This window comes from Hirundo rustica, chromosome 2 (assembly GCF_015227805.2).
Source record: "Hirundo rustica isolate bHirRus1 chromosome 2, bHirRus1.pri.v3, whole genome shotgun sequence".
NCBI classification, from domain to species: Eukaryota; Metazoa; Chordata; class Aves; order Passeriformes; family Hirundinidae; genus Hirundo; species Hirundo rustica.
The window spans coordinates 17,041,838-17,067,415 of record NC_053451.1 but is presented as its reverse complement, the minus strand read 5'-3'; the positions used below and the strand labels follow the sequence as shown (position 1 = coordinate 17,067,415).

The following is a 25,578-nucleotide window of genomic DNA, read 5'->3' as shown; positions in this document are numbered from 1 at the left end:
CAGAATATCACCAGCTTTAAAAGTGATAGTAGTTATGAAGAGTAGAGGCTTGGGCTTTGAATTTTGTTTTCCATTGTTTCTTGTTGGTTTGGCTTTTTAAATGAAGTGTAGACGTAAGAGCAAAATGCTTCCCAGAATGGCAGCCTGGGAGGGAGACAGGATTAAATTAACCAGGAATCTACAGAAACTGGAGAAAAAGCCCAGAGAGCTTCATAAAGTAATACATATACAGGATCATCATATCTCAATAATAGTAATTTAAAAGAATTTCAATTCAATTATCACTATTTCTGCCGTGTAGTATTTATTTCTGAATTTCAATTAATGCAAGCATTGTGATTTATACAAGCTATGCTCCATTAGCGTATTTTTTTCCCTTAAAAAAAGTAATGATATATGATGAAAATCCAAGGATTCACTAGAGATTTGAATCAACTTTCAGTCCCATAGGTGAGGTAGTATAGTCATTTGTGTTACATGCTGGTTATGAGAAGTCCTGTTGAAATCTGTCAATTTCAAAATTTTTGTTTTAAATAAGTGGCTTACTGTATTTATTAATGCTATGTTACCTATGGGGGAGAGAAAAAAAAAAAAAAAAAAAAAGCCTTGCCAAGAACAAGTTCTGTCTTACTGCAAGGTAAAACTGAACAGCAGTATTTACAAGGGCCTCTGCTTAGTTGCTGCCTACTGTACATGCACACAAAGACACAAAAAGCTAATACACATTCTGAGGTAGGAAATGTAGAATTCCACTGGCTTGTACAAGATTCTTCATGTTTTGTAAACCAGCAAACCCAAAGTTTTCTGTGGTGAGGTTCAATACTTAGTTCTGGTGTGAGAAATAATATCTAAATAACAAAGCATCATTGGTATACAATATGCATCCACTGCTATGTAAAAATCTAGAAAATGGGGATTATTTTCAGTAGCTGAATTTCTCCTTCACAAAGTAATTAAGGAAATATCTCCAGCTCATTTCTTCAATAAACTTTTTATATATCTATGCTAATAGCACAAGCCATTGAACATATACTAGAAGTTTAGTCATAAAATATCCTGAAGACTGATTCTGAAACAGAACTTTACTGGTCCCAGTGATCAAAGAACAAATATTTGTAACTTTAGGCAGTTAGGCACTGAAAGAAAAAAAAAATGTGGCGCATGAATACCTTAAAAAAAAAAAGAAGTCTGTCCTTAGACTTTCACAATACTTTGATTCTCCCTTGCCACAAACAAGCAGCAAGCTTGAAGGTGCTAGGACAGGAAGTCACAATACAGGAGTGAGTTTTAATAAGCCTATGGAATTCAGATGCCAGAGGATCTAATGCACACTCATCCAAGAACTGCACCATTTTCAGATGTCTGCCTTCCACAGTGCATTGTTATTCCTCCCACTAAATTTAGAGAAGAGAGCATTATGTGGCAGCACCTCTGCTGCTCCAGTTCTTTTAATTCTGTACTAGAGAGACAAAACAAAATCACTTATTCAATAAAATCCTACTATCCTTATTCAATAAAATCAATTCTACTACTAATAGTAGCCTACTGCTGTAATTCAGTAAAAGCTTTCTCTGGGATGGGCAGGGGAACAGCAGAAAGCAAGGAGTTACTTCCAGAGTGCACTTTCCAGAATCTCCTCATCCTGTCACGTTACTTAGCCCATCTACAAGAATGAACATTTACAGAACTATATATGCTTCTTAAGGTTTGTCTACCACAAAAAAAGGAAGTCTTAGAAGAATTCCAGGTATAGAAGTCATTGTGCACAAACAGCTGTCAGGAGGCTTTCCTTAAAATGCAAAGTGGCATTAAGTACTGTGGCATAAATCAGAGTAGGCTGCTTCTATACATGAACAAAACTTCCTCAAAAATAAGCACCTGTGAATGGAGTTTGTACTTTCCTGAACCCTCCTTGGCATCACCACACAGAAAAGCTCCAAGTATGACACATACAAATTATGTTCTGGAACTACACAGAGCAAACCCAAAGCTTGCCAAGTAATAATGGTGACCATGTAATTGTCAATATAGTTTCAAAATATTAAACTTTTATCTTTCCTCTCACTTAGTAAGTTACTTTCCAATAATGCTCAATCCCACTTCTAGTTGCAATGCTGAGAGGCTGGAAATGGGAAGGAGAGATTCACTCATCTGTAGTGCATTTGTCAGTCATTTGCTGGCAGAAGTCTGTGATGCCACTGCTCTGTCCACACGGCTCCATGAGTGACGTTTGCTCCAATGCTCCGGCAGACACTGGATGCAGTTCTTGTGCTTGATCGTACGTGGCCTCACACACGCTTTTGACACACTGATAACAGGAACTCTGCTCAGCTGTAGGGGTGACACCTGAAAGACCATTTGCTGATTCTACAGATGCTGGCACCACAAGCTCACTATCAGATGGAGCCGTTTGTTCTCTTTTCGGGAACAAAAATAAGAGTGGACAATCTGAAGAAGAATATTTTGCAAGTATTTGTATTTGCTCTTGACTCAAGGCTGCTTCCTTACACACCTGCTGGCAAAGTCCAGTCAGATTCTGCTTTGTCTCACCCAGAGTTGACAAAATGTGGTTTCTTTCCTTCAGCAAATTCTCCTTCTCATTTTGCTGCAAAAACAAAAACAGTATATTAGTCTACATTTTAACATAAAAACTATGGTTTAAGCTTATATCAAAGCTAAAACAAGACTTTAAATACTCTGGTCTGCTGAAACAGAAGTAATTTGATGTTAACAAAGTAATCTGGCAATGCAATCGAACGCATATCAAAAGGCCAATCCTAACCTCTCTGGAAGCATCATCAGCTAAGCTATTTGATGTGATTTTTCAGATATGTAGCTTTTTCCAAACTCATGCTGGCAGATAAAGGAGTAATTTGTAGTTATGGAACAAATGAAACATAGTTACACTTACTGTAAATATTCCTGAATCATTAGAACTACAGGGTAACACAAACCATTACCAATGAGTCAACAAAACATTAAGCAGTCTTCATAGAGATCTGTCTTTTAACTGAAATGCTGAAAAATCAAACATCACATTTTAATTTGATACTATTTCATTAGGTGAAAGTAACTTCCATTCTCAAGAAATGCCAAATCCACGACAGGACAAACAATGGAGTACAGTATAGTTCCTAAATTAGATAGAAAATTTAAGAAAGGTAAAGAAAGATGTGCTGAAGATCTGACAACCTAGAGATAACATAGCAGGATTGTCCAAGCACATGGCAACAAACAGCATGGCAACTCACTAATAAATACCAAGTAGAAAAAAATAGCCTGTATTAATCAAGGTGGTTTTTTTGCTTCAATGTTGTGAATTTTTCTGAGGCTTCTGATAGAAGATGAAAAGATACTGATAACTGAGAAGTCTAATCATGGAAACAAGCAACTTTTTGAATAAAGAAAAATGAGGAAATGACAAAAGAAGGACAGGGAACAAGCAAGACCATCACGAGGAAGTTGAATGAACAGGACACAGAACCCAACTCCAAACATGTCACAACACATACATTTTAAATTTTGTAGTTAATTAATAGAAGAGAGAGTTTTGAAGACACACAAAGATTTAAGTAGTTTTCAAGTTTTAATCATAGGGACTATGTGTTACAACTACTGTTATGTCAATTCATTCCTGGAAAGTTTTATTATTTTCACTCCTCCTCACATCCCCTTTTTGCAGAGAAACCTCATACTGCAACCTCTACAACTTCTTTTTGAAAGAACTGATTAATTTTAGGCAGCATTTGGCAAGAACAGTTGTTGCCAGATCTTTTTGTCTAAAATTAGTAGAAAGAGGACATTGTGAATAAATTTCTAGTTGTCAGCACACTGGGAGCAGCTGTTAATCATAAAATATGCCACACTGGAAAGGATCCGTCAGGGTCACCGAGTCCAGCTCCTGGGCCTGCACAGGATACCTCAAGAGTCACGGGGTGGGGAAGAGGCTTCTCCTAACATCCAACCTAAACATCCCATGACTCAGCTTTATGTTGTTTCGAGTCCTGCCGCTGGGCACTGTCAGAGAGAAGAGATTGGCACCTGCCCCTCCTGAGCATGTTGAAGACCTCAGTGAGGTCTGCTCTCAGTCTCCTTTTCTTCAGGCTGAACAGACTAAATGCCCACAGTCACCTATCATAAGATATCCCCCTCCAGACCCTCCCCCATCCTCATGACCCTTCTTTGGATGGTCTCTAAAGGCTTAATGTCATTTTTTAAACCATGGTGCCCAAAGCTGCCCCAGTGCAGAGCAGAGGGGACAATACCCCTCCTGCCTGGCTGGCGATGCTGTGCCTGCTGCCCCAGACATGGATGTCCCTCCTGGCTGCCAGGGCACTGCTGACTCACGTTCAGCTGGCCATGGGCCAGGAACTGCAGGTCCATTTGTACCGCTGCTCTCCAGCTTCTCGTTCCCCAGTCCATACACAGCCAGGGCTGCCCTGTCCCAGAGCAGAATCCGGCACTTGCCCTCGTATAACTTCACACAGCTGATGATTGTCCAAGTCTCCAATTTGTGCAGGTCTCTCTGCAGGGCCTCTCTGCCCTCAGGGGAGTTGACAACTCCTCCCAGTTTAGTGTCAATGGCAAACTTACAGGGTATTCCATTGAGTCCTGTCTCCAGGTCGTTAATGGAGGGTGAGGAGCACAGGGCTCAGGATGGAGCCCCACAGAACCCCACCAGGGACCAGTGCCAACCTGATGTCACCCAGTCACTGTCACCATTTGTTCCATCAGCCAGTTGCTCTCCCACCACATGATGTGTTTGTCCAGCTATGGGGTGGACATTTTGTTCAGAAGGATCCTGGGAGAGCCTGTCAAAAGTTTTGGTGAAGTCCAAGAGGATTACATCTACTGGCTTTCCTAGATCAGCTGGGTGGGTTACCCTGTCATACAAGGAAATCAGGCTTGACAAGCAGGAATTTCCCTTCATGGAGCCTTGCTGATGGTGACTGATGCCTTCATTGTCCTCCAGATGTTTTTTAATACTTATCAGAATAATCTCCCCCATTCTGTTAGGCAGATCACCTAATACCTTTTGGGTATGTAGAGGCACTCAGCTGTGTATTATGGACTAATGAAATTATCTGGACTGCTATTTAAAATAAACATGAACATTCAGAAATAGTTATTCCAGCATAAATTCCTCACCCGCCTGAAGCTGTTCACAGGTTAATACAATTAAATATTATTGTTTTATTTTATCAGCATTATACTAATACTACAAAGTAATGTCAATCAGAGAGCTCTCTTGAATCTTCTGGTAAAGAATGTACTCAGTTCACACACCTCACCCTACCCTAATATATAACAAGATCTCAGTTATATTTTTTTTGGAGCACTGACACATCCTCCTCCTCAGCTACAGAATCTTCACCAAAGTGGTGCTTCTTGAGATCAGTTGTCCTCTACTCCACTCCCCCTTGCAAGGACCCTCATTTTAAAAGCTTTGAAGTGAAAAATCAAAGGATGGGTCAGGTTGGAAGGGACTACTGTGGTTCATCTGGTCTGACCTCCCTGTTCAGGCAGGGTCATCCCATTGTACAGGAGAAAGTACAAGGAATGTGAATATACACAGGGTCTCTGAGCTGTTTCTAACAAATCAACATCTCCTTAAGTAGCCCCTGGGTATTCTCAAATACGGAACATTAGTGACCAACAAAAACACCCAGATTCACCTGAAAGATGAATAAGCAAAGGCTATATGGGGAGATTAAAAAAAAACAAACTTTATCAGTACTGAAGGTCAAGAGACAGGATCAAAGGTAACTCTCCCAGATAACAGAGTCAGCCTGAATAATATTTTTCTTCACTATAAGTAGAATTTAACATAAGATTTCCAATTTTACAGAATCACTTGGTAGGGGAGGTACCTCAGCAGGTCTGTAATTTGACCTGCTGCTCAAAACAAAGTCAGAGATTGGGCAAGATCAGGCTGCTCAGGGCTTCACTCAGTCACACCACAAAACCCTCAAAGACAGGGCATGTACAGCCTTTCAGGGTGAACTGCTCCACTGAAGAAAAAACTTTCCTTATATTCAGATGAAATCCCACCTTTAAGACTATGTCTCTTGTTCTCTTGCTGTCGAGTACTCCCCCCAGGAAGCTGAAGATCTACTACCAAAGCTTATATAACCTCAAGGACTGCCCCACAGATGTGGGCAGGTAGCCATAAGGTCTCCCCGTCCCTTTCCAAGTAGAAGCCCCATTTCTTCTGCCTCTCACCACAGAAGTACTTCAGGCATGGCCACGCCAGTGGCCTTCACCCAACCCTCCTCCTGTCTATCAATGCGCTCCTGGAACGGGGAGAGGTGAAAACCCAGCAAAAGATTCAGTGTTACACATACCACCGGCCTCCAAGGATGGGCTGAGCTCCTGTTAATACAGCCCAGGACACTGATGGCCTTTTTTTCAGCCTGGACATGTTGCTGATCCATGCTCGCCCTGCCATCTGCCCAGGCCCCAAGGTGCTTGTCAGCAAAGCTATTTGCCAGCTGTCAGTCTCCAGCCTCTAGTCAGGCAAGGGTCAGTCTGTTCCAAATATAGGACTCTTCCAAGAAACACACAACAAACATCTTCTGAGAGAGAAAAAAAAAATGAAGCAGCACCAAACAGACACCAATACAAGACAATATGCTGCACATACTGGAAACCAGGATGAGGAATTCCACCAAAAAGTACTTCCTAACTGGTAGTACAGTACATTATCTACTTGTCAAGTGTTGTTAAACTATAGCTACACCGTTCTATTCCCTCTGAAAGCCACATTAGAGATGATACCATGAGAAGATCGAAGTCTAAAAGGTCTGAGACACAACTGACCCAGAGAATAGGAACAAAGCAGAAGCCATCATGCATGAAGCAAGCTGGATGTAACACATATAGCCCTTCTGAGACATCTCTTTTCTTCTACCCACCTAGAAATCATGCCTAGACAGATTTTTAACTTGTGTACAACTTCTACAAACTTGATGATCTGTGACTGTCAGGCATGGTCAACAGCTCCAAAAAGGGTCTTTTCAGGAATTTCTGAAGAAAATTATCAGCACAGTTAAAATAAAAAAGCAACAGGAACATGTTTGTGCCTAGAGGATGATTCATATAACTCAGACCTCACCTCACCTCTCAAGACTCAACACTCATTATCTAGGCCTTGCATCATGTTACCTGTCAAACAGCAGACATTCAGTCTGTTCCAGCACAGGTTCACAGAAAGAAGAATATTATTTTACAATTATTAGTCTCAAACAACTGCATGTCTAATCTTGCAGATCAGCCTTTAATTCCCTGCCCAAGTATTGCAAAATATTGACAGAGTTACATAACAGAAATGATGACACGATGACAAAACCAGGAAAAAGTTCTGAAATGTCAGAAATGCAACTTCTCCCTTCAGTAAGGATATAATTAATACAATCACCTGATTACCCTTCTTCATTGAGCACAACCTGCTCTGCCCAGCTCATCAGAGCTCTATGGCACTGCAAGCCCTCCTTTCAAAGCCTATCTCCTCATTGCAGAAGTAGGAGTAGATGCAGTGAAAGATGATGATCACAGGAAAATAAGCTTCCAGTCCATTGCACTTGGCTCTAATTTTATTTTCCTTTTCACTTTGAAGTCAAAAAAGATGCAACATGACTGCGATATTCCAGCTGATGCAGACACCAAATTCAGGTACACCAAGCCTAAAATGCTCCACGAACAAGAATACGAGTAGAGTAGTCCTAAACAACTGAGCTATTTTGCGTACATGGTATGACCAACTATGAAACAGAGATGACAGAGTCAAACAAAAACTTATTTTTCTGAAAAAATACTCAATTATCTTCTTGCCATTGCTATTTTTGCATAATCCTAACCTCAGATTACCTACATTTCTCTTAAATTACATATTTATCGTTTTATTGCCTTCTTAAGGAGGAGAAAATATATTAACATATGGCTACAGGATGCATCAGTTCCTCAGCTACAATCTTGATGCGACTGCTAAAAAGGCAAGCAACTTCCCAAGTTCTGTATCTTCTGCCTTTCTGCAAGGGTCTCATTTTTAACATTCAAGACTCAGGAAACAGTTCACCAGCCCATGTTGATATGTTCCAAGAACAGCACAACTTTCACAACTAACAATTGCATAACTGCAAACTTGATCATGAGCAATACCATGATTTCTGAAGAACAAAATCTCAAAGCAAGAAAGGGGAAGAGGCAAAAAACAGTGTAGGATATCAGTCTGGGAATCATTCTGTACAATTAAATTCAAAGCTTATAGGTTTCAGAAACATCATTCACCAAAATTTATGCTGTGATGTATGTTTTATTTGAATGGAAACAAGTCCACAGAAGGAAAGATGTGTGTACTTTAGAGCAAGGCTCAGAAAAATCTAGAACTGCTGTCAAGAAGTTATACAAGACTGATAAAGTTTTTTAAGCTTGAGTGGAAAAAGTAGTAAACCCCCTCATTCTCAAGCTACTACCAGATAGCCAGTCAAGATGTTTAGAGAAAGACATGACAACAGCAATGAATATTTATACGTACCAGTTTTTCAATTTCTGATTCAAGATTTTGTATGCAGTCAAGTTTTCTCTTGCGACATCGCTGTGCTGCAATTCTGTTTTTACTTCGTCTTCGGATATCATGAATACAGTCCAATTGTTCAGGAGTTAATTTATGCATTTTCAGAAATGACTGGAAGTCATTTCTGGAAAGTGAGATAATCCTTTGTGCATTAAACAGCAGTTTTACCTAGAATGTGAGATACAGCTGTAAATCCAAGGTGGAACTGATATACACAAACAGCAACAAGTCAAGTTTCCATTTTAAGCATTCTTTACCGCACAACCCATCTTTCTTCCTACATCTTAGAGACAAGAGCAAACTAACATAACCATCAGCTGATGGGATAAAATCCAGGGGATTCAACTACAGGAGTTCAAGCTGCAATAGAGTATTTGCACATTTATACTAGATTCTTACAAGCATATTCAGAGTAGAATGAAAGCTACTTGTGTGTGCATCAAATATGCAGGTGATACACTCTAAGAAGATGAGTTATGGTTTGGGGAGGTACAAAACAGGTGTTAAGACTCACAAATACAGTCTTAAATTTTCCCAAAGCTGCTATTAAGACTGCGTCCTGAATGCCTTTTTATACCTATGCTTTTTTTTTTTCCTACAGGAAAAGTTCCTCTGAAACAGGCATTTCCTTAAAATACAGAAGTTATAATATTTGTCTTTTATTTCTTAGTGTTAGAGAAGAGAGAGGACCAGGCTCTTGCTACTGTTGCATACCTGAGCTACAGAAGCATTTGAGATCACAAAGTGTTGAAAATGTTGAAATGTTGAAAATGTTGAAAAACATATTTACCTTTACAAAATATTCACCACGGTTTTTTGAGTATCCAACTAAAGACACTTTATTTTAATCCTTACATTTGAGTACAGTAATTAGCAGTATATGTTACCTTGGTGTGGTCAAAGATCTGAATTTAGATTAAAAGAACACAGAGAAATCTCTTCTCTGATTGGCTACTACTGGTGACAAACAGGCAAAAATAATAAAAAAACCCCAGAGTACTGTTTTCAGCAATGATGCCATGTTCTCTGTCACATATAGGTGAGGAATGTATTTAACCAGTTCTGGCCTTCTCTTTGGCATTCCAGTTTTTTGTATTGATGGCAGGTTCCACTGAATGTTCAGTCTCAATAAGGCCCTGCATCTTGAAAAGATAAAAACCCTAGTGCTTTAAGAACAACTGAATTTTTGTAACATTAAATCATCCATCACGGAGAGTTACACTGCAATTCTATGATGCTAAGAACTGAGATGTAAATTGTTCCAGGTATATCAAAAAAACTTCTAGGATTATATTATTCTTGTATGGTATCTGCCTAAACCACTCCTAAAGCAGTAATAAGAAAGGAAGTGCCAAATAATTACTGCAGTTGGAGAAACAAAAATAGCCTTAGTGTTGGAGAAGGTGATATTATTAAACAGTCTTAAATACACAGCTACTAAAGTCAGCTTAAAAACTTAATTTTCACTTCACATTAAAGCTGAAGTATCATTTTTCTCCCACCTCCACCCCACGGCTCAGAATAAAACCAAGAAAACTGGTAAGTTTCTATTAAACAAAGGCTCTAAGAAGTTTAGAGTTTTCTTAAATCTAACTGAAGCAGATAAAAGAAAAAAAAAATCTAAGAACAAACCTTCATGCCTTGATTTAAGACTCACTACCTTTTCTGACAGTTATTCCAGAAAAATTCTTAAAAGATCTAATATATAAGCATCTAACACTTCAGTATCTGACCAATTATACTTTCATACCTTAATTCAGTCTCCCTGAATTAACAGTGACCATCCATATAAATCTCTGAATGGTTATTTAAAGCTTCAGTTCCAGACTTTTTAAAACAAGGAGCCACAGGGGAAAAAAAAAAAAACCAAAACAACAAAACACAGAAGACGCAATTAGATTTTTGAATATGGCCTTAAGAGACTGGGAAGCAAAGGGTGTATCAGGATGTTCTTACCTCGCATTCTTGCTCTCTTGCTGAACAGGATTCACTGTCTCCCTCAGTGTCAGTCTCTGAATCCTCTCCCAAACTTATCACATAGTTATAAGGGCACTGTTCTTGTTGCTGTCCCTGAACATAATCTCCATTGTTAATTTCAGAGGTGTTGGAGCATCCTTCAGTGCTAAGGTTGCTTATAAAGGGGCAGTTGACGGAATTCAGCGTTGTAAACGTTTGCTGAGGGCTAGGTTCAGGGCTTTCACTGATCCTGATCCCCAGCCATGGACACTCTGATTTTTTCCCTGAATACACTGGCTCCAAGCACTCTTTAGAAACTGCAGGTGGTAAATGTATTTGACAGGGATCTGTGCTGGGAATATCGCTCCAGAACCCCTGTGCTAGCTGTTCTGCTATCTCTCTCTCCACGCTGCTTCGATCTCCCACTGAGGTGATGTTAGGGGCTTCCCTAGTGCACAGATCCACCTTTGAAGATGGGTTACCTTGATTTTCAGTCTTGTCATCTCCAGCTCCAGTACTTGACACAGTTTTTTCAGCTAAGACTGTGTTGTTTTGCATACCACCGAAATTCAAGTTACCATATTGCTCACAACTATGTAAAATAGGCACAGAATTGGGTCCATGAGATGCAGCAGAGTTTTGGGGGAAAGCAGCAAGATCCATTTTCTCCACAGGACATGGCACATTCTGAGTTACAGACTCTCTCTTCGACTCTTCTTTATTCTGAATGCCTTCTTCCCCTTCTTCCATTTCTACCTGAGTCTCTTCACAGTTTGAGATCAGCTGCATAGGCACACACTCCTGAGCTTTTTGTATGCCATTATTATCAGGTATTTCCTTCTCAAGAGAAGCTGCAAATGGTGGTACCTGAACATCTTTAATACTGGAATTGGACTCTGAAGTATGAACTTTGTCGTTTCCAAAAGCCTTCTGGAATTTTCTATATTTTGGGCATTGGGAAGATAAGCTGAAAGCATTACCCCTTTCTAAATGTACAGGATCACAGCTTCGATTGGCATTATCTTGGAGAACAGGCGATAATTTAGCATTTTCTTCATCTTTACAGGCCGTTGTGTCAGGTATTTGACTATATTCCTTTTCCAGAAGTGCTTCTACTTCATAATTTATTTCTAGGTCTCCATCATCCGCATCGCCAGCTTTAGGATTTGCTTTCTGACAACGCTGTGAGCAACATTTCTTCCTAGGACATTCCTGCTGATCCAGTTTAAAGTCCAAAAATCTGAATTTGAGAAACTGAAAGCAGGACTCTTCAATGTTGCGTACACCCAAAAATTCTGCACATTTGCAAACTTCAGACACATTGTCTTTATTTAAAACGAGTTTTGCTGTATATGCAAACTGAAGCAAAGGACTAAATCCTTTAAGTGTTACCTATTACAAAAACAAATTAAAAGAAACAGTAGTATTGGTCTATTTGGGTTTAAGCAGAGAAATACACAGATCTACCTGTCCTGCCAGCAGGAGAGAGTACAGGACAAAAGCAACAGATTTGTTCTATTGTGAAAACCTGGTCAAACTCATTCTGAAACAATTCTTCTGATAAAATTTTATCATGCACATTTTGTGAGTTTTCTTCACTGTGATCAATCTCTTAATAAAATGTTCTGGCAACATAGTACTAAAAGTGAATAATATTGCTGTATGCTGAAAACCAGTAACTAGATTCCAACCTCACAAAAATATATTTCAAAGCAAGTTGTATACTAATTATTCTAGAATACGCTGCTGGTATTTAATTGTAGGTTTTTAAGAGGAATTACTGTTAATCACTTAGTCTTATGCACCACTGATGTAAAAAAAAGTTTGGAAAAATGGAGTCTGACCATGTATGATTATTTACTACTACAGCCACTTCTTTTTTCTTCCCATAGATTTGAAGAAATGCACTCAAAAACTGTACACCAATTCTGAAACAGAATTCTCAGTTTAAAGCCCCTTTAGAGCAAGTGATTTTAATTGAACACTTACGGTCTTCACAACAGGGAATCCATAGATAAACAAAAACTGTCTCATTAGAAACAAAATCATCTACATGAAAAAAAATGTCCAAGGAATCAACTAGAAAGCCACAAACAGAGCCTACAGATTACCAACTACATGACCCTTCCTTTAGCCTTTTCCCTGCAAATGAAGAATAAAGCAGTATGCCCACTACTAATACCCAAAGTCAAGTCCACATCCTGCCTTTACTGAAATGAACAGTATTTTATGCTAAATAAAGCACTATATCAAGGCATTAATTACACTCAATCCTTCTGCCAGCAAAATAATGAATTATTCATGCAACTCAATTTAAGAATCAGTTGAGGGTTTGTTTACTTTGTCTTTTTCAGTAGTTGCTTCTTTTAAAGTAGTTGTGCTCTTTTAAAGAACACAACACATGAAAGGAAGTTGATAAGATCTGCACAGAGACCAGTTCTTTAAAACTGTCTGCAAACTTTTATGACCTACCTAAAGAATTCTTAAAATAGCATTTGAAATATGTTCTGGGGATTACACTACTAATGATTACACCACCACATTAATTCATCCTTTATAATGTGGGGAAGTAGAACGTAAAAGAGGGTTTATCCATAAGCTGTCAAGATATCTTCAGACTTAATGTAGTTAACAAAACTACTAACATTCACAAATAAGTAGCATTCATAAATGAAACCGAAAGAAAAAAATACAATGGTATTTTAAAACTCTACCTTCTTTCTATTTAAGGGAGAAACACTGCAAAACCTGCAAGGATCAAGAGGGGACAAACACTCCACTCCCTTCACTTTCGCTTACATATTTCTAGCTAGTTATGCTCAAACAAGAAAAAAACCCTAAAAAACTCTTAGTGACCTAGAAAAGAAACTCTCACAGTAGTCATTTATTTAATTTTTATTTGGTATGAAAGTCAAAAAATGAAAACACTGTCAAAAAAATCAACAGACCCTACACCAAGATGGCAATAGTTAGTCTTTACAGTATTATATGAAGTACTTGAATCCCAGATTGTGGGCTAGTGTCTTTCAGCTCTTAGATCCCCTACTCTAACTTCAGTTAAACCCCAGCCTACCAGTAAAGAACACTGAACAAAGCAGATTAGAAGCACTGGCAGGTAAAATGCAGAAGGGAGTGACACTCACCTCTTCCGGTAAAGTGATTATAAGATCAGCATCCACCTGGCCCACAACTCTTGAAAGGAAGTAACTGCTGCAAGCTGCAAGCACAGCTTTGTGAGCCCGAAATCGTTGATCTTCCACTAAAATTGTAACATCACAAAGGATATCTTGCTTTCGCTGATCATCAAGGCTGAGAAGTACATTGGTACTGTGCACTGAAGATTCATAGGCAAACACCACACTTTTGTTCTCACTTAGAGACATTCTGTATCACAGGTGGTAGTGTGAGGCTCAGTGGAAAGCATGCTTCTGTGCTTCAGACCTGGGGGAGCAAAGAAACAAGTTGAACCCCTGAAAGTCATGTCCAACAGGAACCTATTGGTACTGAAACATGAGCACTGCCCTGGTCTAATTCTTCTTCAAACTAATACTTCAAATAAATAAATGCTGGTGACCATTTAAAGTATTCAAACCTTGATAATGTACATCTTAACACTGCTTTTGTAGTCTCATAGACCAAAGAATGAATTTCAGCAATAAAGAACAGTTCTTTCCTTGCCAAGTGATTCAGAAATATAAATTTACTGTAACACCTAGAAATTATCTAAGCTTTCACTCTTAGTAATTGATATATTCTAACTCCGACACTATGAAAATGTAAAAAGAAATAAAACAGATGCATTAAACTAAAATTCACCAAAACACTATGTGAACTACTTCTGTTTACTGATTCACCTAGTGCAGACTAAAATATATGTGTTCTTCTTTGTCTTCTTTCAAAAGTATTTTGTCCGCTAAACCAATCAGGCATTGGTAAAATACCCTGAATTTCTCTCTAGTAGGTTGTTGTTTTGTTTTTAAATTTGAATTCTCCAACTGCCTTAATGCAAACTTTTTTCCCCCCTTTTCTGTTCATGACTACTGGATTTGTCATGCTTGTTACAAGTTTGCTTTCCCAATACATACATCATTATGATTCAGTCACCTGGCAATGGAATACCATCTCTCTTCTGATAACGTTCTCAAGTAACAATATTCATTGGATAACAAACAACAGTTAAAGTTACACAATTTTTAAAACCTTGAAACGTATACATATACATATACAACATACATACATTTACAACAGTTCTGAAGATTCCTAAATTTGCAGTAAAAAAGAAGGGCTAGGGAGAAGGCAGCTCTGCTAAAGAGTGCAAAGATTGAAAGTACTTCCAAGTCTGATATTTACACTGTATTTCACTTTCAATTGAGCCCTTCTCCCAATTAAAGGGATGAAAAAAGATTATTAAGTGTCCTTGCTTGATCAAGAAATCACTTAAGTCAGACTTGGAACAACCCTGCAAAGAAAATACGTCTAGGACACGTTATACCTTAACAAACCAAGCATTCAGAGTACACTTGACCCCAGAGTTCCTGTAACTGAGCACAGCTGTGGAGACTCACTTCAGCTGACATGGGACTACCTCATCATTCTATTGCTCAACGGAGGTTTTTGCCATCTGCCAGCTCCCAACAATAATAAAGCCGTGGCCAGTGCAAATCCTCAGGTTTCAGATGTGGGGAAACTTTCACAACATGGGGAGTGCAGAGGGCATGGCCATATTTAAACACGCTGCGGAAAAAGCAACCGCGCTGCCAGCTGTGCTCCTGGTTACTCACTGCTCAAGCTATTTTCATGGCACACAGGCATTTTGAGTGAACTTTTGAACAGAAAGATGGAAGATCCCCATTTCCAGTGGCGATAGCAGCACAGTACTAGTCTGGACCCCAGTGAAGTGCAGAACACATCAGCATTACCTGCCCTTCCTGCTCCCTTATGGAACACTGTATGTTCAACTCCACTGACAAAATGTACAAATGTATGGTGAAAACAAAAGTTTTGAGGGGAAAAATCCCAAAAGTTCCACAAACCTCTAAGAAGTGGTAGAGAAAAGTGCTATATACCATGCTATATACCAAATGTTTTCATATACCTATTAACAAGACTACAGATTCATTAACTTAGGAAATATTTAATTTCCAGTCAATTTACATGGGAACAAAAAAAATTCATCATGGAACTGCAATTCATGAAATTCTATTTTTATAAGAGCTTATGAGAAGTAACTAGTGCAATATAAATTACATATTCCTAACTAGATTGTTCTATAGCCTAACATCATATTGCTCATATCTCACAGCACACAGAGTTTAATGACGTATAGCCCTGTATTTTTTACAAGGTTAAAAAAAAAAAAAAAAAAAAAAAAAAAAAAAAAAACCAACCCAAAAAGGAACAGAGGACAAAATGAAAAAATTGAAGACTAAATGCACAGTGGTGGGGAGTGCAGGGAAGTATTACAGATGAGGACATATTCTGGGTGAACACTTAGGTAAAACTCACGAGAGAGATTATAGTTAAAGATAAGCATTAAAGTGTTCTTTTTTTCTATCTTCTTTGAAAAAAGAATCCTCAGACAGACAACACACATCATATATGTTGCTTTTGGGTTTTTCCTGATAAAACAATCAATTCCAGTATCCAGTTCAGTTCATTACACTTCCATAGCACTAGTTTATTTCTATTTTTATAAATACAGACAAATTAATGCAGACAAGAGTTAACCCTCCTTCTCACTTATCTCTGTCAGGCACACACCATCCTTTCAAAAGAAGCTTGTGGACTACTTGGAGCACTGAGAGAGAGCTGCCCAAAAAAAAACCAACCCACAACCAACCTGAAACACTGCCATCTGTTTCTTAAAAACTGAATTAAATACTTAGTTTGAGCATAACTTCATTTAACACCTTACTCAGACAGAATGTTGTACTTCCAAATTGTGAGGACTTCATCAGCCAAGTTACGTACCCTCTATATTTAAACAGGACAACAAGTTTGAGGTATCCATAATATAGAATGCAGCATTTAATAAGCATTTCAAACTGAACCTTTAAAAAACCCCCACAAAACAAAAATAAAAAACCCCACCCATACACTACACTGAAACACTACATTCCTCTCAGTCTTTGTAAAATTTAGGTACTATCAAATATAACTTTAAAAAATCCAAAGGTAAAGCACCAGAAAACTGAAAATGCTGGTGAAAACAAAAGCAGCAAATGAGAGAGAGAAAATGCAGCCACTGTAAAAAGCTGTTACACTTAAAAACTAACAGAGGTCAAACTTGTGAAAGTCTGAATTCTGTTTTCCAGTTGTGTAATAAGGGCAGGGTTCCACATTTATGACAGTATCTGTCACGACACCCAACCAGATTTTCCACAGCAGTGTGAGTACAAAATAACTTCTCCACAAGTAGATTTGTTGTTCACACATTCACAACACGAATGCTTACTGTCATAGCAAAGAGAAAACTTAAAACAGTTCTCATAACGCAGGTTGGAAGGACTAAAGTAACAACATGAAAGCTCACTTACTACAAATCCTCAGTTAGTGGAAGAGAACTAGTACTGTGAGCATGCCTCAAACTCCTCTCACCTGAAACCTTGCACACCTAATAGCCTCATACTCCTGAGACTGAAAATTAAAAATCCTGTGAACATAAGCATACACACATGCTAGTATAAAATCTAGATAAACACTTGAAGCGCAATTAATCAAATTCTGCTTTGAGAACACAACCAAGCCTGCTTCTATGAAGCTTTCATTCTTTATCAGTGATCTTAAGATAAATAGTGTTTTGCATAAGGACAAAAATATTTCCTCCTAAGTACTAGCTATAAAACTTTATTCTGCTTTATCAAAGAGAAGCAACTCCATTTTTTTCTCCCTCCTAGTACACAATTATGAAAACTATGCCCAACAGTTACCTGAAAAATTACCATATCTGCAGTAAATTTAGACATTTCTACATCCAAATGACTATATATATATTTCAAAAGAACATATAAATACCTATCTTAATGAAAATCAGTACTGCAACCACATTTCAAAAAGTTTGTTTTTTATCACAAAATACAAATACATGTTTGTTTAAGTACACAGTATAGAGACCAAATAGAGGTGCTTATCCGGATTCATTGTAAAATACATATCTCATCCAAGGCTCATTTTCCTCATGCATTCAAAGTCATTCATTACATTACTACAGGAAGGTAATAGTGAGGTACAGTGAGTGTAAGGTACTTTAAAATTAGGCTGCAGGTTTGCTCATCTGATTGTCTTACAACTGGTAACAATTACTGCTCTTTACTAGCTGACTAGAGAATAAATGTAGATTTAAAATCCTTTACTTCCTCCCATCACAGTCTCTGCTCTAGAGAGTCGCTTGGTGCAGATTCTCTGGAAAACCATAGTCTCCCCATCGACAGTTAAAAAAAAAAAAATTCCAAAGATGAGAATCATGATGGCTGAAACCAGGTAAAGCTATAAAGAGCTGTTGTTGCTAAGTTACAGAAGAAAAATAGTAGTAAAACAGGTAACATTGTTGAGGAATGTACCCAGTGCAGGTAGAATACAAGAGTAGAGTACCAGAGCAGAACTCCTAATAGTGTGATGTATTCCTCATCCACACAAAAATCTCACACAAAGCAAACTTTCACCCAAGCTCAGCACCACCACCCCATGTAAGAGTGCACTCAACATCCTGTGGACAAAGAAGCGTCCTGGAAGAGTTGAAGGAAGCTAAAAGGCATCAAGTTGTCACTGAAAGTGATAAAAACACACACATTTGTGTACATGTTTACCAAAATGCTTTTTGAACACTCTGAGTCTGAATGTTTGAAGTGTCATTAAAAATACTAAATCAGAGCACAGAAACTGATGGAAATCAGTGACAATCATACCCATACTACTTTGAAGAGTTACACTTTCAGGAAAAACAGCTGATTACATTTTACAATCTTAACTCCTCATACTAAATCCGAGGATCTGCAAAATGAAATTCCAGTATCTAAGGGTCACCAAGATACAATGAGAACACCAAATCCAGAGGCAGCATCCATCCCTACATATCAAAATTTGTTCTTCCAAACCCTTTTCCCCCCTCCAAACTACAGGTTTTTCAAATTCATGAAAAGACAGACTGAAGAGCAGAGTAGTCCGGAGAAAGTTTTGATACAGAAATCATTTGACCCTCTCCCTCTCTTCCCAGATAGCTGAACACCTGGCACTCCAGTAAGCCTTTGCAGAGCAGCTACTTCTCTCCAGCTGGACCTCACTATGCCCCTGTGACCAGAAATTTCCTTATCACCAGCTGAACATTGAAGAAGAGAGGACTCATTCAAAGGCACCCAGATTTAACCCAATCTAGGATCCAAACCTAACAATTGTCTCAAAGACTCACTGACAAATAAAACACAGAAATCTATGTTGTTACCATCAGCTGTAACACACCCAAGAGCAACTGGGGCAACGAACTAGCAAAAATGGACCTGTGGTCCTTCACTTTTAAGCTCCAATCTAGCCATAGTTCTCCCAAGAGGGGAGCAAAACCACTTGAGTTACAAGAGTTACATCCTACGAGCTCAGTGCTTTCTTTTAAAGAGCAAAAGCCTCCCATTTTCCACTGGTGAGTAAATCCAATTCAGATATTCCTATAAAGAAGAGCTAACCTTTTATTCCAAGACTCAGGTATTAATTATGCAGCCCTACCATCCAAATCAACTCACTCTATGTGCGTTTGGCTTTCTTCTGATCTGCACCTACCGTATAGTTCCCATACATGCTCCAGCTAAAGGTTAGCTGAATTACTGAAAATGCAAACAAAACCCCGTTCCTTACTCTTTTCTTAGTGAGCAAGCATCCGGCAATACCACGCTGGATATCAATCCTCCCTAGCAATCAGTGTGTCACTTGTACACTGGCAAAGTTCTGAAATAAGCGAGCAGAGAGCAAAGCTCGCCTTGGCAGCTGCAGAGCCCAGGCAGGACACACCTTGGCTGTCACTGCTCTCTAAGCTACTCGAACTTGGGCACCCAGATGTAAATTCAGTTGTGATCACCAAAATTATAAAACTTGCAAGATTAATTTATCACCTAGCAGACAAAAAAGGGTCTGTTCAGTTAGCACCATGCTTCTAACGTATCTGTATTCTTGGAACACTTCAAATTCCTCAACAGTTGGTAAAAACACAATTGTAAACCCTGAAAACACAGCCTGGAGAAAATCTCTTGGTGCTACTCCTATTATGCTGGTCTATTGAGTAAAGTTTAGCAAGTCAGTCATTCCATCAGTTCTCTTACAGTTGACATTTACATTTATTTTAGCCTATCAAAAAAAACAAACTCATCCACAGACGTGACGTCCAAAGGGACAACTATCATTTACTACTGCTAAAACAAGTCAGCTTAGATACGACACAGCTCATTCAAAACACTGCAGAGGCTTTTTTCCTACAGTTTTATCTCTCTGTTCTTGCCCCTAGCTATCTCTCCTTTTAAGGAAATAGTTATATTACAGATGAATGCCTACAGTGGTTAATAGCTGCTGATTCACATTATGCTGACAAAGAATGAACAAGCATTTTAGACTGCATGTTCATTGCTTCATCTTCAAAAAGACTGCAAAATAAAAAAGCCATAAAAAAGCAAAAAGCAAGCTTTGCTGCCCAAGAATAATGCCCTCTCCTTTAGGAAAAAAAAATTACATTTAATCTTCAGTTATTAGCAGAGTCATAATTCTAAATTGTCTTCTTTATTAGTCCAACACCTGGATGATATTCTTCACATCTTAATTACATAAATGAGATTTTTAAAAATTACTAGTTTGTATTTTTGTAGCATAATTTTAAACACTGCATTTGGACTCCTGTCAAGTCACAAGTGAGTATTAAAAAGAATCATGGGAAGTCTGGCAAGTCTTAAGTCTGTGCTAAGAGTCTTAATTTATTTTCCAGGTTTTCAGACTGAATACACAGTTTTTTCTCAACATTTGCAAGCTATACGTGAAGTTGGGACATGGGGAAAGGAGAGCATGGGGTACCCCGAGAATATTCATGCTTTTGGAAAGCCTCCAGAAGTCATGATTTTAAAAGGAAAAAAGAGATTGATACCATGTAACCATTTGAAAAGTTTCCCTCAGAGGATGACACAATCAGTATCAAAGCCAAATAAAGCCCAAACTACTCAGCAGTTTCCCATTATTTTAGATGACACTAATAGTTTAATTATTGGATCAGGGATAAAAATCATGTTGTGGGATTTGGTTTGTTTCACTGCTCAAAAATGAAATAGGTCTGAAGGGATTTCAGAGACTCTTCTGAGAAATTCCATCACTTACAGCCCTTCAGTTGTGCTGGTATTCAAAGAGAATTACTCTGGGAAGGTAACAATGCACTGACTTTCCAAAGAACTTTAAAAAAACCCAAACCCAAAGCACCTATCAACAATGAAAATAACCACAAACACAACAACCCAAAAATACAAGTAAAAATTGGTCTTATTTTTTTCTTAAATAAAAACTAGGTTAGATAATAAAATATTCACTTCACAACTAAAATCTACTATCAACCCCCGCCTTTGCTTAAAGGACAAACACCTTTGTATTTAGAGCTACATATTCTACTCATTGCTACAGTTAAACAAACCACATGAATAACTTTGTCTGAATGACTATCACAATCCATTTACAAGTATGTATGTCAAAACATTTATGATGAATACTAAATTAACCATTTAATGTACTTAGAAGGACACAAGAAACAAGCTGAAAGAACTGTGAAACAGCTATATTGCCAAGTCAAGGAAAATACTTATTGGAAATTATATTCAGAACCTATTTAGAACCTCACTTCTGGTATTATCCATTTAACTTCAATTTGTTTCCATAACTGTTCTTCACAGTACGTGAAACTGAAAGAAATCTGAAAATATTTTACACATAAATCAGAAAGAACTTCAGAAACACTTCTATGAAAACAGAACAGCACAGGTTTATCAGAACTAACAATATCTATATAATAATAAAACTGGGGAAAAAAAAAAAATGCATTAGACCAGGCTTCAGATAGTAGCACTGTTATAAATTGCACAACTTAAGGTTTAGTCCCAATTAGAATTTTATTAATTACAGCAAGCGGGGCATAAGCAAATGCAGCGCTGGGCGACAGGGGAGTCTGCACTCCACCAACTGCCACCTGGTTACAGCCTTCCAGTCCCGTTTTATACAGTTCCTTCTCCTGTTATCGTGTCAGTTTCGCAATATGCATTATCTTGTTGCTAGGAGGCCGTCTTCTATCTTCTGATTATCGCCAAAACGGCTACAGTTCCTTCTCCTGGAACTCAAAAGCCTTGTTAAGCATAGCACATGTGTCTAAAAAAATCATGAGTCATCATGTGTTTGCAAGTTAAAAGGTTCTCTTAAAAGTCATGAGTCATCCTGTGTTTGCAAGTTCAATGAACAAAGCATTAACCCGTTACAGCACTAGTAAAGGTCTCCACCAAATCACATCAAACTGTTTCAGTCCTCCCATCCTGAAACTGTAGACTATTTCCTATCTGACATATGATGTCAAAAGACATGCTCTTACTAGCTGACCTGTAAATAACCATTTTTGGGATGCTACCACATAAAATACTGATTTCCAGCTTTGGGGACCCCAACATCAGAAGGACATAGATCTTCTGGAATGAGTGCAGAGAAGTACACAGAGATGATCTGAGGGCTGGAGCCCCTCTGCTCTTGAGACAGGCTGGGAGAGCTGGGGCTGTTCAGCCTGGAGAAGACTCTAGGGAGGTCTTCGAGCCCCAGTTAGGGCCTAAAGAGGCTCCAGGAGAGCTGGAGAGAGACTCTGGACAAGGGTCTGGACTGACAGGACAAGGAGGAATGGCTTCAAATTGACAGAAGGCAGGCCTAGCTATTAGAAAAATCCTTCCCTGTGAGGCCCTGCACAGAGAAGCTGTGGCTGCCCCATCCCTGAAGCGTTCAAAGCCAGGCTGGACAGGGCTTGGATCAACCTGATCTAGTGGAAGGTGTCCCTTCTCATAGCAGGGAGCTGGAAATGGATGATCTTTAAGCTCCCTTCCAACACAAACCACTCCAGGATTCTGTGATTTGATGACCTTAAATAAAAGTAGCATGATCAGGGCAAGCAAGTGCCATAGATTTACTTATCACAGTAGTTGTCAATGGACCAAGACTGGAATCCAAACACCTACAAACATTATGTTGATAGTTCAAATAAAATCATTCACAAACAATGTATCTCAACACAATTTTTAAGATTAATTGAATATTCTTTAAGAAACAGGCTCTCATTTAAAGACACTGAGTTACTGATACCCTAGGCTACACCTCTCCCACTCGCCAATGTATGTTTAATGATTAAACTCAATTTATTTGTATTTCACCAATGCTTCTAAAGTCAATTTACCCTTCACAGCACACTTTCCCCTTTCTAAAGCTTCAGTAGTTGATCAGTCAGTTGAGCCTTACTCTGACCTTCTAATTCACATTTATACCAAATACTACATTTCCCCTTCATACTTAACAAGAACAAAACTTTCATCCACCCTTAAGAGAGCTTTAACCAAAAAACACTGCACACTGCTGGAAACAGAGTGACTTGTGATGCAGCCTATGATTTGTTACAGCAAAGTAAGCCTTTCCACCACTTTTAGTCCCCTCTCCAGACTGCTTACCTCTGAATTAGAGGTGGGGGCAGGGAAAGCTGCAGGTGGATCCTCACACATTATCCCCACTGTGGTCACACTAGGCTGAATCTACACAACTTAATGATTGGTTCAGCAGTTAATTTCGGCTCACTCAATGTTTTGTTCTTACCCACACTTGCATCAGCTAACACGCTACCTCTGGTTTAACTAAGGACTACATAAAAACAGGACTCACATTATGAATACAACTGTGTTTTTTCCTATTCCCCAAAACTTCACCCATCAAACTTTCGAATGGTGGTCGAATTCTACAGAACAATTAAAATGCCAGCATTCAGACACAAACGTGAAACCTCTGACTGATCTGCCACTCTTCTTTGCTCCCAGCACACCCAGTGCAGGGAGAAAGACAGGGCTATGGTTAAAATAAAACCCCTTAAGTGTTTATAGAAACGCTTTATCAAAGTTGGAAGGTGGGCATGAGGTGAAAAGACCTGCTGAGCTGTCTCCCTGAATCATACAGCAGAGTTATTTGGGACTTACAGAACTCACGTGCAAAGATCTGTCTATTCTATATCTAACAAAAGCGCCCACCTGATCCAAACAATCAGGTAAAGGGTTTAATACTAGACCATTTCCAAACCAACAAATTTATCAGTCCAAAATATCCCTTGCATAACCATTTTAGAACCTATTAAAAGCAAGTAAACATTTAACACATTAAGATCTTCCACATTTTTACATATAAACTCAAAGATACAGCTGATGGAAGCTAAAGCTGTACTTCAGCATCAGGAGTGTGCTAGCGAAGCAAACTTCCCAAAACCCCTATTTATTACGCTTTCATTCATTGCACAAGATGAACCCAGACAGCAATACTAGGTTCTTTTTCAGAGTAAATTGGAAAACACTCTAAAAGTTCTCAAGAATTTCAAATACTAAGGGATTTAGCTTCTTTTTTTTTTTTTTTTTTTTTTTCAGATTTATTAAGCTGGGTCAAAGGGAGCCCTTCCGACAAACACAGTGGCTGTTCAGTTTTCAGTGACAATTGTTTCTCTCTGCAAATCTGCCTATTTGGGGCCTCACTGCTTGCTAAGGTACACACAGGCTTACTCACTTGACTTAGGGCAGCCAAGAGTAATTATGCTACTTAAGCCATCTTTAAAGTTAAAATCGTATTAAAAATTTTATTTCATGGTCTACCTTATATGGTTTAATTCAGACTCATCAACTTGACAGGAATATAGTCCTTCCTTTTCTTGCTGTGGGGTGTAATACTTGAGATTAAAGAACTGACTCTATATGCTAGAGCATTCTGAGTGCCGTATCACCTTAATTTACAGCGCTTCTGGATTGCAATTATTCCACTTCTCCCTCTTCTTTTAGTTCAATAAGGATTCGGAAGACCGAGTTGTAGATGATTTGGGGATTACAGTCAGTCTAAAACGGGTAACTGTTCTTTTGCGATTACTACATTTTCACCGAGCCCCAAAATACGCCAAGGATCTCACCGCACAGAACAGGACGGACAGGAATTGTATTTCGTTGTTTACAGTCTAAAACAGACCCTTCCCGGCTCCCCCCAAAGGGAAACAAACGCCAGCTGCAAGCCTCACCCCGGCAGAGCGGGGTTCCCGCCGACTTCCCAGTGGGGCTGAGCCGGCCCTTTCGCACAGTACCGGGGAACGCGGCGTGGGAGAGTCACGCCCGTGTCAGCGGGGCAAGGAGCGGCCTCGGAGGAAGGGGGGCAACACCCGCGGCAAAGCGCCGCCGAGGAAAAGCCGCCGCCGGCACCCGGCGCTGACGGGGCGCCTCCGCCACCGCCCCGGCGCCCCCGCGGGCGGGACCCCCGACCCCGCGCGGGTCGGGCCGCGTCACGGAGCGCCCGCCGCCGGGGAGAAAAGGCCGCGTCGCCGACGCCGCCCCCGCCGGCGCGCTGCGACCCCCGCCTCACCGCGCCCTCCGCCCGAAGGGCGCCGCCTGAGTTAGCACCCCCCCGCCGCCGACCACTTCACCGCGCACGCTCCCGCTTTACCTCGGTGACCCCCGCCGCCGCGGGCCGGAGGGGAGGGCAGCGCCGCGGCCTCGGCCCGTCCCCGCTCGCCCCGCGCGCGCCACCCGGGCCCGACCGCTCCCGGCTCCGGCTACGACCCGACTGCGGCGCGCGCCGTCAGGTGACCGCCCGCAGCACCGCCCGCCCCCCCCGCGCGCACGCCCCGCGCACGCCCCGCGCGCCCATTGGACGCGGCGCTCGCCGCAGGCGCGCGGCCGCCCGGCACCGCCGCGCGCCGCGCATGCGCGGCTCCTCCCGAGCACGGGCTGGGCCGCAGAGCGCCGGGTCCGGGCGTCCGCCGGCCCCTGCTCTCCCTTCCTTCCTCC

The 25,578-nt window shown here is 39.9% G+C and overlaps 1 protein-coding gene across 1 annotated transcript; it reads right to left on the bottom strand.

The window, feature by feature from the left end:
• Window positions 1–278: 278 nt before the first annotated feature.
• BACH1 (BTB domain and CNC homolog 1) lies at window positions 279–25,308 on the bottom strand. Its single transcript, XM_040055883.2, has 5 exons — window positions 25,235–25,308; window positions 13,672–13,969; window positions 10,529–11,920; window positions 8,534–8,740; window positions 279–2,605 (listed from the first exon to the last, which is right to left on the bottom strand). Exons 2-5 carry the CDS (start codon window positions 13,909–13,911, stop codon window positions 2,144–2,146), a joined length of 2,301 nt encoding a protein of 766 aa, XP_039911817.1. The 5' UTR covers window positions 13,912–13,969; window positions 25,235–25,308; the 3' UTR covers window positions 279–2,143.
• Between the last annotated feature and the right edge of the window lie 270 nt (window positions 25,309–25,578).

Coding starts and splice junctions, on each gene's coding strand:
- BACH1 (XM_040055883.2), bottom strand. CDS start 13,911: ATGTCTCTAAGTGAGAACAAAAGTGTGGTGTTTGCCTATGAATCTTCA. Junction 11,921..13,671: donor TAATCACTTTACCGGAAGAG/GTGAGTGTCACT, acceptor TTTTTGTAATAG/GTAACACTTAAAGGATTTAG. Junction 2,606..8,533: donor AATCAGAAATTGAAAAACTG/GTACGTATAAAT, acceptor TTGTTTTTGCAG/CAAAATGAGAAGGAGAATTT.